This window comes from Amblyomma americanum, chromosome 3, assembly GCF_052857255.1.
Source record: "Amblyomma americanum isolate KBUSLIRL-KWMA chromosome 3, ASM5285725v1, whole genome shotgun sequence".
Classification (NCBI taxonomy): Eukaryota; Metazoa; Arthropoda; class Arachnida; order Ixodida; family Ixodidae; genus Amblyomma; species Amblyomma americanum.
In genome coordinates this window covers 164,099,921-164,114,311 of record NC_135499.1, presented here as the reverse complement: position 1 = coordinate 164,114,311, position 14,391 = coordinate 164,099,921, and the positions used below count along the sequence as shown (strand labels likewise).

General features: G+C 47.8%; 1 protein-coding gene across 1 annotated transcript; it reads left to right on the top strand.

The window, feature by feature from the left end:
* Nucleotides 1–1,793: 1,793 nt before the first annotated feature.
* LOC144125334 (sulfotransferase ssu-1-like) lies at nucleotides 1,794–11,301 on the top strand. Its single transcript, XM_077658617.1, has 3 exons — nucleotides 1,794–2,053; nucleotides 6,320–6,408; nucleotides 10,035–11,301. Exons 2-3 carry the CDS (start codon nucleotides 6,352–6,354, stop codon nucleotides 10,995–10,997), a joined length of 1,020 nt encoding a protein of 339 aa, XP_077514743.1. The 5' UTR covers nucleotides 1,794–2,053; nucleotides 6,320–6,351; the 3' UTR covers nucleotides 10,998–11,301.
* The last annotated feature ends 3,090 nt before the right edge of the window (nucleotides 11,302–14,391 follow it).

The following is a 14,391-nucleotide window of genomic DNA, read 5'->3' as shown; positions in this document are numbered from 1 at the left end:
TGGCCCCGGGGAGTGTGACGAAGAAGACGAAGCTGGCAGTGGCGTGGGACGGAGCGCTCGTGCTAGGCCAGCGCCCATTAAATCATCTCCCCTTTGTGCATTTTGCCGTGAGCCTGAATCTATAGAACATTTTTGGCTGTATTGTCGCCGATTCAACTCTCTGAGAAAAAAATTGCTGGAGGAGCCCTTGCAGCATCTTGGCCTTAGTTTGAGCAGCCCGCTCTTGCTATCATTTGGCGGCACCACATTTGGGTTCAGCCACAGATCTGTTTGTACCGCTGTTTTAAATTTCCTGATAGAATCTCACCGACTGCCTTGCTAAGTGTTCCAAACTTTTCTATCAATTATCACATTTTGACTTAATCATTATTATTTAATTTCTCTCTTTATTATTATTCTTGTAATTTTGAAATCAAAACTCTCATCCCTTTTCTGTTCACGACGAAGAATTCACCGGTGTTGCGCTCCCACGTGCTTTTCGTTTTTATTAACTGCGTTCAGGTGAATAGCCACCCGATTCTTGGCCGATCCCCCAGTGTGAGTATGTGCCATCTTTTGATAGGCCAACAACAACAACAACAACAACAACAACAACAACAACAACAACAACAACAACAACAACAACAACAACAACAACAACAACAACAACAACAACAACAACAACAACAACAACAACAACAAATCATATCTCACTGTCATTAGTCATCTCGTCTCATTCTTTGGCTGGCCGTCACGTAATAATATTAACTCTATGGTATTTACGGCCCACCCATGGGAACAATGACCTTTGTACCTTCGGAAAATAATGAAATACCTGCTGGCGAAAGCCAGTGGAGCCGGGGCATCCTCAAGACTTTGTGTCTGAGGTCTAACGTGCCGAAGCACACGAGCTTTTTTTTTTTGCATTCCGCCTCTATCGAAATACCGCCGCTGCTTCCGGAATTTCATGCTTGCAGAAAAAAAAAGGACTACAGGACGGAGCGCTGAACTAACCACTTTTATTTTGAAAACGAGGCGGTCCACTATTTGTGAGCTGAGTCCTGCAAGCAAGGAATGAAACCAACTAGCCCAACAACAAGTATTGTTCCGTAATTTGATCGCACGACCTTGGGATAGGTAGCCGGAAGCCAAAAGCCACTAGGCCACCGCATCATATTTAGAGCATCATGAGAGTGGGTATTGCGTAGTGGTCTACAATTCCCTGTCGGGACACCAGGGGAGTGTGTTCTCCACATTGGCGCATAGTATGTTCTTGGTCAAATGCTTAGGGGAATCCCCCAAGGTGGAGTAGATTTGTAATAAGGGTGTAATTACTCATTGGCATCCACCCAAGCGCAGCCATAAGGCTACAAAGGAAAGCTATACAGCTTTCTCAAAAATCTTTCTTTTGTAGCCTTATGGCTGCGCTTGGGTGGATGCCAGTGAGTAATTACTCCCTTATTACAGTATGTTGTTAGTATGCAGTGTTAAGATTTGCCTCGGGACAACCCTTTTAGCTTTCAGATCATTTCAGTGTGGAAAAGAAAAAAGCGAGTTCTTTTCTCGATTTTTTTGTTTATCTGAGCACGTTTCTCTTAGCGGTATCTGCATATGACCAAGTCCCGAAGGCCACACAACATGGCCGTGAACAGTACCGCGACTTTTAACTCAACCACAACACCCCGCCGTCGATGCTCCATTTCGCTGAGCGAAAGGAAACAACAAAGCGACGGATGATAACAATCACTTGCATTCTCCTCTTCCTCTTGCAGCTCCTTTCATCGCTCTCACTCTCGTTCTCGTCCCGCCGCTGCGTCGACAACGCGGTATTTGCCAGCGGCGGCTGCGCAGCGGCGGCCTTGGCTTCCAATTGCACGCAAGCGGTCGGGAAGGAACGTGCAAGAAAACGGGGAAACGACGCGTGCTTGCGACAGCCAGAACGTACCCGGCCTCGAGTGTTGGCGGCCACGCGCCTATAGACCTGCCTGTCTTGTTCACCCCACCACGGTGCAGGTTACGCCGGTAAAGAGGACCCCGGAGACCGTGCTGAGTGTTGCGTGTGCCGTTACCTGAGGTTAGTTGTTGTTTCATGCCCCTCAGTTTGGCAATGTTTGCATGACCTTCAACTGAGAGATAGTGTCTGCTTGCACATGACGCTTTCGAGTTCGTTGGTTATCGGGGATTGTTTTAGATGCGCGGCCGTGCACTGGTCGTTACATGTGCAGACTGGTGGAATCAGGACGGCACTATAGTTGAGAATCAAGCCAGGGATGCGAGTAAATTATGCGGTACACCTACATAGTTGTGTCAGATAGGTTTAAGGAGATGTAGAACTCATGCAAAACTTTTCTTTTGCAGTTGAGTTCATAGCCACAAGCAGAGCATGGACGCTCGATCAGTCATGAGACTTACGACCTTGAAGGCAGTGTGTATTGTGAGTGACGTCACGCGCGGGACTTGCGGGGCCACGGCTGTTCCAGGAGCGCGTGCCCTCCCTGTCGTCTCGTGATTTGCCTTCTCGTTTCGCTTTGTAGTCTGCTGCGCGTGCTGTCAACAACATGCGACGACAACCGCTAATGAAGACGCGCTCCGAGGAGCGTTGCGTGCCGCGCATGCCCAGCAGCAAATAATTTTGTAGTGGTGCCCAAGTGTCAAACTTCCGTCTCTTGTTTTTTCGTAAAGATGCAGAAGCTGTCGAGAAAGCCGATCTGTCTCGATTTCATCATTTCTAGCTCCTCTCGGTTAACAGATATGCGTGTTCGAGAATCCGGCATTCTTGTCGTAAATGAAAACTCGCTACCTTCCAGTTCAAAAGGGACATCAGTTTATCGCTTTCGACATGCGTGTCAAGGTCACGAGGCAGGTATTCAGTGTCCGCGCCTTTGTGACAAGGTATCAATGTGCGTTGCCTACAGCAGATGCAGCAGGCGGCATGCGGGCGCTATAGCTGGGAGTGCATCCAATAGTTTAACAGCCCTATCTGCGCAAATCGCGTACGGGACGTTATTCGCAGCGCACACTAGGCTGCGTTGTCTGCACAGTTCGACACGCGTTCCAGTGTCCACGCTAATAAATCGCATGACTGTAAGTACCACTCCGGCAGGAAAACTTTCATGAGAAAAGCTTCCCCCTCTTGCTATAGGCTATGTTACGGTGGTGCGAGTGCTAAGAGAAACTTAATTACAAAACAATCATGTGACGTTGTTCACTTATTTTTTACTCATCCTTAACGCTGGAGGAAACCAGCTGGGGCAGCGAAGGGAACCACTAACACACAGGCAGGCTGCGCTGAGAGAAACATCATAATGATGTCCGCTGTATGTCCGACCTTTGCCTGGGTCATTTTCCAAATTGCACGCATCAGTGGCGCACACACAAGGAAGGCGCAGTGAAACCGCGGAATGGCTTGCGTCGGGAATGTGAATGCTGGGACGCCGCTGCACGTGGCTGGTACAGAGAGGGAGATAATGGTTTGCCGGCGGTCCTTCGCTCGTCCAGTCACGCTAGGGCGAAACGAGGTCTCCGGGCAACAAACGCGCAACATATTCCTTACGAGGTACACAGAATCGCGTCCGAACGGTAGACGTGGCGTCAAAACCGGCTTTGCGCCTTCCGTCCGGCTTATTTCTCGCCGTGGTCTGGAGGCCGAACATACGGCCGCCCGCCCGAACTACAAGGGCTGCAGACGAGCGTCAGTTACGAGGTTGTGGACCATGCTTTGATGTGCAGCCTAACAGACGATACAGCAAGAAATCGCAGATGAAACGAAGGGCTATGAGTGGTCGTTTATATTTTCCTCTCGAAAACCAAAGCGATTCACGAAAGGAGCAGCATCAATAATAAATTTCAGCAGAAACAGCAGTAATGTTTGAAGGTTGAAAATGCTGCGTGCCTAACAGTTCTTTTTCCTTAGCATTGTACGACCATAGCGTTAGCGCCATTTTTCAAGCATGATGTGCTTTTAGTTCTCTTTAGAAAAATCAGACATCGTCCCTTTAGTGCGGCGAAGCCGAGGACGGATGTGAAGCCGAACACTAATCCGCACTTATCATGGAACTTGCGAACTTTTCCGTCCGAATGGTGTGATATCCAGAAGAAAACTTTATACCGGAGCGGGACTCGCACTGCAGCTTCGCATTGGTTCTCTCGGGCTACTGCTTTTTAGTTCCTCGCCCTCATCTTTCATCCGTTACCTTTGCCCTCCGAAATGCCAACGGCACGCTGTTCAGCTAGGAGAGAAACTGCTGATCGCGGCTGCTCTCCAAGCTTCCAAAGCAGCCAGGGAGGCTACGTATGTTTCCTGGCTCGATAAATGGAACCGTGGTGAAGGCGGCGGCGGCGGCCCGTCCAGTAGTCAAAGGGTCCGGCCAAAATTAAGTTCGGCTAGTATCTATGAAACATCCTTGAATGTGCTATGCATTTCCTGCAATGCACTTCACACTTACACTACTCTTGACAACGAGATCTTTTTTTTTTGCTTCATAAACTCGATAAACTGTTTTTCTTGCTGTTGCAATGCGCTATTCGGTGTATGACTATTCATTAAACAAGCCATGAAAAGAAATAGCCTCTAAGCAAAGTTCGGCAATCGCTAGACAGTGCTGCCTCCGACTGCTCTGTTGTGGCGTTCGGTATCTGAGGGGCTGCCGTTATATGCTGGCAGCCACATGTTATGTGATAAAGGGTTTGTCGATCCCCGCCCCAATGGCAAGTGCCTCGGTACTAAGTGGGAATAATTTTGTGTAAAATAAAAGGTTTCGGAATGTGTTGGTTTGTGACTCTCTCCAGCGTACCGACTGCTCCCTGTCAAGTTTTGAATCAGGTATATATGAAAGAATATTGGTGGGCTCCTTGGAGATACTGAAAAATGGCAGTATTCCGGGCTAGTTGGCGCGATCCCATCTGTGGGGCAAGCATGAACCTCGGTATGTTGTGAGACACGCAGAACACAACGCCAGTGTTCTTTTTGTTCAGTGTGCCGTTGGTATAAATGCCGCAGGCCGCTTGGGGGCCGGGAATTATTGTAAGAGACCTGTGCGACAAAACCCCAGAAGAGTCCCAGTATCGTACCTCAGCATATTCTCGCTAATGCCCTGATGGGCGCATCGCTGTTTGCAGAAAGCGCACGCGCTGCTTCTTTTTTTTTTTTCGTGCTGACGGTGACCGCCCCTTTTGCAAAGAGTACGCCACGTGCCTGTGCGGTTCGTTGTACGAACTAACGCGCCCCCTCTGTGGTTCGACTTCGCGTGGTTCTTCTCAAGCGCACTCTATACGCCTTGTCTGAGCTATTGTGAACAATGTCTGAGCTATTGCGAACAGTGAACCATTGTGAACAATGTTCGAAACGAAATGTTGATCCGTATAGCTCCGACAGGTCAATGTTCCCGCCGACCTCGCCCTTAGCGTAGTCTGTGGCAAACTGGTTGTATCAAGGCAAAGTTTATTGCCTAGCAAGGCACATTTCCCCAAGCATAATCGCAATTTTTGATAGTTTTTTAGCTTTTCTTTTCTTTATATTCATTTTTTTATATATTTCAAGCTCATGCGAACGAATTTGTGCGTGCATGAATTCCAAAAGCAAGTCAACATAAACCTAACGGGCTGTGTGAAATTTGCGCTCATGTTCGGCAAAGGAAGTGAAGGTACGTTAAGTCTGGGAAAAATCATGTTAGGACAGGCGGTAACAAGTAACCTTCGCGGTAACCTTCGCATTTGAAAAAAAAAAAAGTTCTTCATAACTACCAGTCTAGTTATGCTTTACGCGGGAGATTGAGCGGCGTTAATGTTCTGTGTCTGGGCCAAATAGCTCCTTTCTTTTTTCAGGCTTAGTCCACGGTTTGTTTCCAAGAGCTAGACCTAAAGTCAAGACGCTCGAGATAACGCCGTCTGCACGCAATGAATCGCTGTACAGAAAATTAATGATTGGTTAATAAGTCATGCGATTTTTTTATTTTAATCGTCAACCACGTCCTCGTGCTGAGGATGCGTGCACACTCGAGTATGACGTATGCGCTCATAGTGCTGAGTTTGAGCTTAATGTGCATCCCGCCTGCCATTATGCGTCCAATCAAGTCTTCACCAACTTTCTACATTTATCGCTGCTTGAACGTGTTGATATTACTCTCTTTTTGTGTGTCTGCTTGAACGTAGGGGAAATAACGTCCTTCAAATTGTCTGACACTACCTATAGCATCGGTACAGCGTGCCTGATCAGCTGCGTTTTTCCATTAAATTACTGTTTTTTGGATAGACTGCAAATATCTGCAACTCTGGAGCTTTTTAGATGGCGCATTCAATCTGCGACTAAGCGGACGGGTTTGTCTCATCGTTGCCGACGCAGGTGAGAAGCACAGCCGGCTGAGCGCGTCTGCCATGCCGTCGTCCTGGAACCCCCTCGAAGAGGAAGCCGACAAAAAGGCCGCCGAGGAGGTTCGTCAGTGTCCTCTCTTCTCGAATGAGCACTTTGTTCTGTCTGTACACAGACATTTCGGTAAACGGTGTTTTAAGTTTTTTTTTTTTTTTACGATCGTCACAAAGCACTGAGGGCTCATATTTCTTATCTAACTTTCTTTTTCTAACTTTATTAGCGGGTGACTGAAATTGATTCTAGGGAAGGCGCAAAAGAGACAAGGCCAAAGAGGCCACAAGAAAACAGCGGACCGGCGCCGATACCGCGCTGTTTTCATGCTTCTTCTTTGTTCCTGTCTCTTCTGTGCCGTCCATAGAATCAGTTTCAGTCACGAAGCCCAATTCAAAGCATTGCTTCCTTAGTGTATTCGTTCCATTTTTTTTTTCATTGATTTAAGAAAGAAAGGCATTTTGAAGATTTGATTTGCAGTGTTTCAGTTTCCTCAGTTAATATATTCTCGTAGGTATGTCTGAGCCTCTAGGTGAGTACCAGTAAGGTACAGCTGGTACTCACTTATGGAGCTCAGACGTGCAGGCTAAAGAAAATGGTTCTTTTTAAATTTAGGACAAGGCAATGAACTATGGAAAGGAAAATGACAGGTGTATACCATTAAAAGACAGGAAGAAAGTAGAGGATGAGGAGGGGTAAAGTTTTGACTGAGCAGGTGGTTGGAGTCCCCAGTCCAGGAAACTAGTCTCCTTTACCGACGAGCGTACCAGTTGTATGAGCGCTCATGGTACAATTAACTGACTAGCGTCACCTTGGAGAGAGCAGAGTGAGTCAGGGTATAAACGTGGATTACTAACATCCTAGTCGAAATCAAGAAGAAATAAGCTAGGGCAGGGCATGTAAATCGAGGGCAAGGAACCGCTGATTCTTAAGGGTAACTGAGTGTATTCCAAGAGAAGGCAAGCGTAGAAGGGGGCGGCAGAAAGATAGGTGGTCGGATAAGATTAGGAGGTTTGCGGGGATAGGGTGGGCGCAGCTGGCACGGGACACGGTTAATTGGAGAGATATGGTAGAGACCTTTGCCCTGCGGCGGGTGTAGTCAGTCTGATAATTATCATGTCTGCGCACGCCACTCTGATAAGCTAGTTACACGAACGGCACTCCTATTTCTGGTTTACGGGGAACGCGTAGAGCTTTTGTCGCGATATCGTTGAAGTGCCCGTTCATCAGAAAATCCGGTGTCGGCGTCGCGTCGGTGTTGCGAGCGAAAAATCACGCGCATGCTTCTCACAGGCTGTCCCCAGAGATCAACCAACCTAGGAGGCAAATGAGCCACCTAAGTCGAAGTCTAGAGTCTGACGGAAACCCGTCTGGTCGGGATGGTACATGACGAAGAAGAAGGCGCCGACCAAAAGAAAAGATGGGATGGCGTTTCGGCTCCCCCACGGGAGCCTTGTTCACAATGACTGAACAAGGCTCCCGTGGGGGAGCCGAAACGTCATCCCATCTTTTCTTTTGGTCGGCGCCTTCTTCTTCGTCAGCCACCTAAGTCACGTGACGTTGCGGCGTCATCACAACCTGCACATTGGATAGTCAGCAAACTGCCGGCAGTGGGAGGTGGCAGTTAAATTTATTACTGGTCACTCGGGAAGAGCAACCTGGGTCGCACAAGGCCCACCGCAGCGAGCACCTGCCATCGCTTGGCAGTGGCACATCGCTTAAGCGCTGCACCATTGCGTCAGGAGGAATCCCCGGGGATCAATAAATGCAAAGTAGATAATTACCGTCTACATATATGGTAATTCACCCATTACTCTATCGCGCCATACCATTAATGCGGAGTTTAAGTGTCCCTTCCAATTTTTGCAGCCAAAACTTTGTCGCTTTCAACGTTCGTTTCCTGCGTTTCATGATATTACTGAGCTTTCCTAATGTCTCTCGGACACGTAAATTCCGTCCCGCATGCTCTAAGTTTTTATTTACTTTTTAAGCAAGAGCCTGAGAGGACGATTGCTTTATAAGTCTGAGTACAATTGCTTTCATACGAGAAAAAAAAAAGAAATTGCATTGGCATTCCCTGTTCCTAGCTCAAAACTAACGTGGCGAAGCCCGAATATTAGGTGCTAAGGCATAATTAGGTGCCCTGTCATCTATGAAACAAGTATGTCGCCGGTATTTTGTCTCAGAAAAATGGAATGCACTGTTGACTCCCGTTCAGTGGCATTTTTGTATTCAAGAAGGGGTCACTAGTAGTCCTGGTAACAAAGCAAGCCACACACATTCCCCATAACCACAGCAGATTAACCCTGGGGCATTTCTGACACTGCCAAACAGCGAGGGCGCATAGCCAGCAGCTGTTCTCGGAATGGCCGGTTCGGAGAAGCGGGAAATGCGCAATGTGTGAATAAATGTGTGAATATGGTCTCTAAACCTTACATCAAATCTGCTGCGCCAATCGAAAAGTGACGATGGCGTCAGCTTACCGTAGGACCCAATGCCTTTACACAACAATCTTCGTGAACCGAAACGTCCGGACCTCTCTATTTCGTATTCGTAGCTACAGGCGTTTCTCTCTAATCACGATGACAGTCCGCAAACAATTACCTGTAACGCAATTCCCTCTCCTCAAAACTTTAAGTTTTGTGGAACATGTATGTCGCACTTAAACCGGCTGATCACGGATCTAACTGAGACATTTTTTTCACTTACTGGCTAGACCAGAAGCGAGCGTTTGAACGCTTGTTGCCTGATTCTAGAGTGCTCTTAATAGCGGGCAAGAACTGGCTGGCATTTATCGGCATGGACACGGTGCACTTATGCGCGAATTTCAAGTATGGCGCTAAATTCCTGACGCCTGCGGTGCAGCTGTCATAGCATCTGTGCCCTCAGTCGCCGTCGCCAAGTGCTACACGAACGCTCTGAGATATAAACGCGACTTTGCGAGCACGCGAAGCCAAAACAAAAAGTGCTGCTGGCACTGCTACACTCCGCAACCTTCATCCCTCCCTGCCTACAGCCCTGAACAAAAAAAAGAAACTAAGTTGAGTCTGCTTTTCCAACCACCAGAGAACAATGAGTAAAACTCCCTTATCCATCATGAGCTTCTAGTTTCAGCGTGCCGTCTTTAGTGGCATTGCTTTTTGAGCGTCGCTGCTGAGTTATTGCGAGTTCGTGCAGCGTAAGGCGATCGATCTGCCACAGTTTGCGCAGAGCCCAGAACGTGCTTTTCAGAAAACTTTCCGCATATCAGCGCACAGAAACTCAGCGATAGCTTCATGTACGTGTTATTTGAGCAAGTACTCCCGCATCTGCAAGAGATGGACAAGGATATTGAATTCGACTCTTATCAGTTCTGCCTTCTTTGGAATTGACCATCATCGGTCTGATATGGAATAATATAGCGTATTGTACGAATTCATTTCTAATACTCTGACAGATACCTACCACCCCTTTCTTTTGATCTGAATCGTTGCTATGTGTCGAAACTACATGGGTTTGTTTCCATGGGCATAAATTTATGAAGGTGGCGTAACGCAGCTTACGCTACTATTCAATTTCAGTACGCTTTCTTTAACTGCTCTTCGACTAGTACTACGCTGAACAGGAATCAGAGCAGTCTATTCTTTCCCGGAATTTGCTGTGGTATTTATTAGCTGGCATTGCTCTCTTACGCTGGTTTTGTGCGCTTGCGCTGCAGGCATGCCAACCTGGACCGGCGTGCCGCAACGTGTACCGGGACTTTGATGGGCTGTACGTCAGCCACATGTTCACCGATAGGAACATGCGCTCCGCCCTATCCTACGAACCGCTGGACGGCGACGTCTTCATCGTAAGCTACCCGAAGTGCGGCACCACATGGATGCAGCACATTGTGTGCAACATATATCGCGATGGCGTGCCTCCGGCAAACCACATGGAGTTCATGAGCATGGCTCCCTTCTTGGAGCTTCTCGGAGCCGAGGGAGCTCGTTCTATGCCGCGCCCTGGCGCCATCAAGACTCACTTACCGTTCAACAAGCAGCCTTACTCGCCGAAGGCCAAGTACATCTACGTCACTCGCAACCCGTATGACTGTTGCGTGTCATTCTACTACCACACGAGGAACTTCCCTGCGTACCTGTTCGAGGATGGCACATTCGACCAATTCTTCGACATGTTCATTGAAGGCAAAGTGGATTTCGGCGACTACTTCGACCACGTATTGTCCTGGTACGAGCATCGCGGCGATAGCAACGTGTTCTTCGTGACCTACGAAGACATCAAGAAGGACACTCGTGGTTGGGTCCTCAAGATCGCCGATTTCTTGGGCAAAGAAGAGTACGGCGACAAGCTGAGACGGCACCCAGATGTGCTTGAGAAGGTTCTCGGCGCCATCAGCATCGAATCGATGAAGAAAATTAATGCCGACCTTAAGGCCTGGGGTCAGGAGCTATCCTCGGTGCCCCCGGAGCTGCTGCCCCCGGGAGTGAGGTCCATAGTGGAGTCCTTGGGAAGCATGCTCACCAAGCCGGTCCAGGGAGAGTTCGTACGTAAAGGGATCGTTGGAGACTGGAGGAACCACTTTTCGCCAGAGCAGGTTGAGCGGTTGAAAAAACGAATCGCACTCAAGACCGCTGGCAGTGACCTTATGGACCTCTGGAAGGACACGAACCTGCCCTAAATCTTCGTGAACCCAGGCAGCAGAGGTTATTGGCCCAATATTGGGAAGAGATGGTTTCACTCTGGTCTTTTGTAGGACCAACATTTGCCAATACATTTCCAATATTGGGCTGATTACCTCTGTTGCTTGCGAGAGTGCCGCTTTACGTATAAATAGGCGAGCGCTCTTAACAACGTCTTTTCTTAAATCTTTCTTCTGTGTGCACATGATTACATAAATTAATATAGAACAGATAATTTGTGAACTCGTAGAGAAAGCCACTACAAAATAAAAGAATGTCCTCACAATTGACATGACACAAGGTGACGAAGTGCGTCATATTTATCACCGCTGCCAGCGAAAGGTAACACCAGCTCGTTCGTAAAACGTTGCCGCTTTGACGCATCAACTCGGCCGAGAAAGCCAAGCAGAGCACCTGCGTGATGCAGAAGGTGTTTATTGATACCGATTTTAGCAACGTTGATGTCTGATACTAGCAGTCCCGTCAATCCATATGCGGGGCACGGTATTGAATTAAAGCAATGATTAAACTTCCGTCCTTTACACTTGATTAAAATTGATTAGTTTTTATCTTGTTCCCCGCGAAACGTATAGACTATAATTGCGAACTTCGCTTCTTCTTTCAATATACTGTGGGAAGGCAGAAGTACAACCGTGAGCAGTCATCAACGAAGTTCGTGGTATACAAACAGTTAGAACCTTGCGATTAATGAGAACGATTTCAGTGTAAAGCACCACTGAAAATCGGATACTATTTAGAACTATTAAATAATCTAGACTGCAAGCCTCAATCATCGTCCGCTGAACTGAATTCGCTCAATAATGTTCGTTGTTGTATGTCGATCCTTTAGCGCGCAGTTACTTGTGGCATTAGGGAGGGTCTGTGGCTTCGCCACAGTGACGGCACTCTAGGTGGACGCCAGCCGCCGACTGTCGTAAATCATATAACTTGCTCGCCCGCTGACGATCGAAGACCAAAATCCTCGTTTGATGGGCAGTCGGCCATGAAGACTTGCCAGGCACTGTTCGACAGCCCGAGGAGCCCCGTTCGCGCAACAGGTCATGATAGGGCCACAAAACCATCGCGACAGGGCTGCGTGGCAGCTGGCTTCCCGTGTATGTCGCTCACGACGGAGCCGCCCAAGAAGGCGTGGTGGCCGTGATACCTAATGGAAGGGTGGCTAGCTAGGCAGGATGCGCCGATGCATTCGCTGGCGGTGTTCTACAGGTAAGACGCTATCGACGAAAAGTTCCGTCATTATATATTTTGACTTGACAAATATGAAACAAAACTTAATATGACCGGAAGCGCCCTGGAAAAGCAAGCTTAATGGTATTTACCAAACCTGTACGCATGCCAGAAGTTTATATATCAGTCATAAACCTGGCTCAATTTAGCGCTGAAATGGAGCGGAGATCTATATAACTTTATGTTCAAGGCTCGGGCGAGACCACTGGGTTAAATTCGTGTGGGTATTACTAATAACTTACGCCTCAGGCCTGCACATGCAGGCAAGGAAGTTGTTGGGTTAGAAGTACCGAAGCATATATAACTCAAGGAACGCAAAATCCTAATTTTCAGACAAGCTTATGAATGGCCATGTAGAAAAAAATGACAATGAAATAGTTGATTTAATGAATGTCATGCATAGGAACTCGTGGCTTTGTTACATTTCCACTCCTGTTGGGCAGTTACTATTACGGGGATAGCTGGAAAGCTGGTTGCCTTTATATACCGCGTTCCAAAAATGAAAAAAAAGCAAGAAACATTCTTGAGCAAAGCAGCTTTACGTAGGAATGGTTTCAAGTCTTTATTACAGCGAAAGCTGTGTACGGGAGGTCATCCGCCAGCGATCCTGCGTGGGTCTACGACACACGGCACACCAGGGGAGCTGCACGCAGAACAACTTGCCTCAGTGCTCACGCTCCGGGCATCAAAGCCTCTTATCTAATCGTACTTGGGGCGCGCGGACGGAGTACAAAAATAATTGATTTCGAGGAAATTAAAGGAGTGGTACCTGTCTCACTTCTCTGTGGACTCCTCAACCGCGCCATGAGGGAACGTAGGAAGTCGGCAGTGAAAGAAGCGAGGAAAGAGGGCGAGTGGGTGATAATAAGATTAGCACAGGCGAGGGGGTGAAGGGGGGTGGTGGAGGAGGATACACTAGCACCCAAAATTACTATGGGATCACACACTGGTGTCTGCGACTTAGCATGCAAGAGTGTGTAGACGCTGGGTATGCTACGCGAGCCAAGTTCTCGCTTGGTTTGGCTATATGCACAACAAAGCACTAACATTACGTCATTACGTAGCTATGGCAGATGAGATGAAAACAGCAGACCGCGCGCGTCATGTCTGGTGTTCAGTTTGGGCTGCGCTGCCGCTTCGCTATCTCTTTTACGTGGTGCCGAACCAGCGTGGCTATTATCACAGACGTGTGGTTGCAGCACTTTCGTGCCTCTTCGCCCATGAAAACATTTGGCAACGCAAGAAGAGAAAAGTTTTCATCCTTATATCTTGTTGTGGCTCGTCTATCATCATCATCCGCTAAATCTTCCATCATCATCACAACGCCCAAATTACATTGAGTACTTTTTCTGGTACACATTCTTTGTTTCATTTCTAAAATTTATTTCATTTATCGACTGCAAAGAAATAAGGTGCAATGGAATTTAAAATTTTTAAATGTTTCGTAGCCTTCAGGAAGTGATGCAACTGGATGCCTGTCATTTTAGAGTAATTTGTGGGAGCTCTGCTCGTAAGAAGAGTGGCTGATTGATACCATTCATCCATTCATTCATTTAGTTTAGCCTCGAAAAAAAAAAACCAATGCGCCTCTTTTTCTAATATAGACATGCGCTCCTGGCCTCCCCGCAGTTCCCCCGTGTCTCAGGTGTGTGTTGCATGATATTGATGTTCGTAGAATGATGCCATCAGACGATGCTTTACTGCTGCCGTAGGTGCTCTATCGCGCTTTACGGCCAAGGAAATGGTGACAGTGTGAGCAGCTTTCGTCTCTCTCTCTCTTTTTCTCCTGTCGTCCTTTCCTCTTCCTTCTTTCATCGCTCTCTTTCTATCCGGCCGGCTGCTGAGTCAACAACGCCGCAAATGCCAGCGGCAGCGGTGCACCATCGTCCTTGGCTGCGAATCGCAGGCAAGTCGTCGCTAGCGGGGAACTCGGAAGCAGCGCAGCTGCATACACCCTGAGCGACAAAACGCGCTCTGTCTCGGGTGTCATTTGTCGCGCGCCTGCCTTACGTTTTCCAACCAGTATATAGCGGTGTCAATATCAGCTGAAAGCACCACCTCAAGCTCCAAGTCTTGGTTCGTTATTTCCTATTTCTTAAGCAGTAGGACGGTGTTTACACTGTCTTCAGGTGTGTAATACGGGCT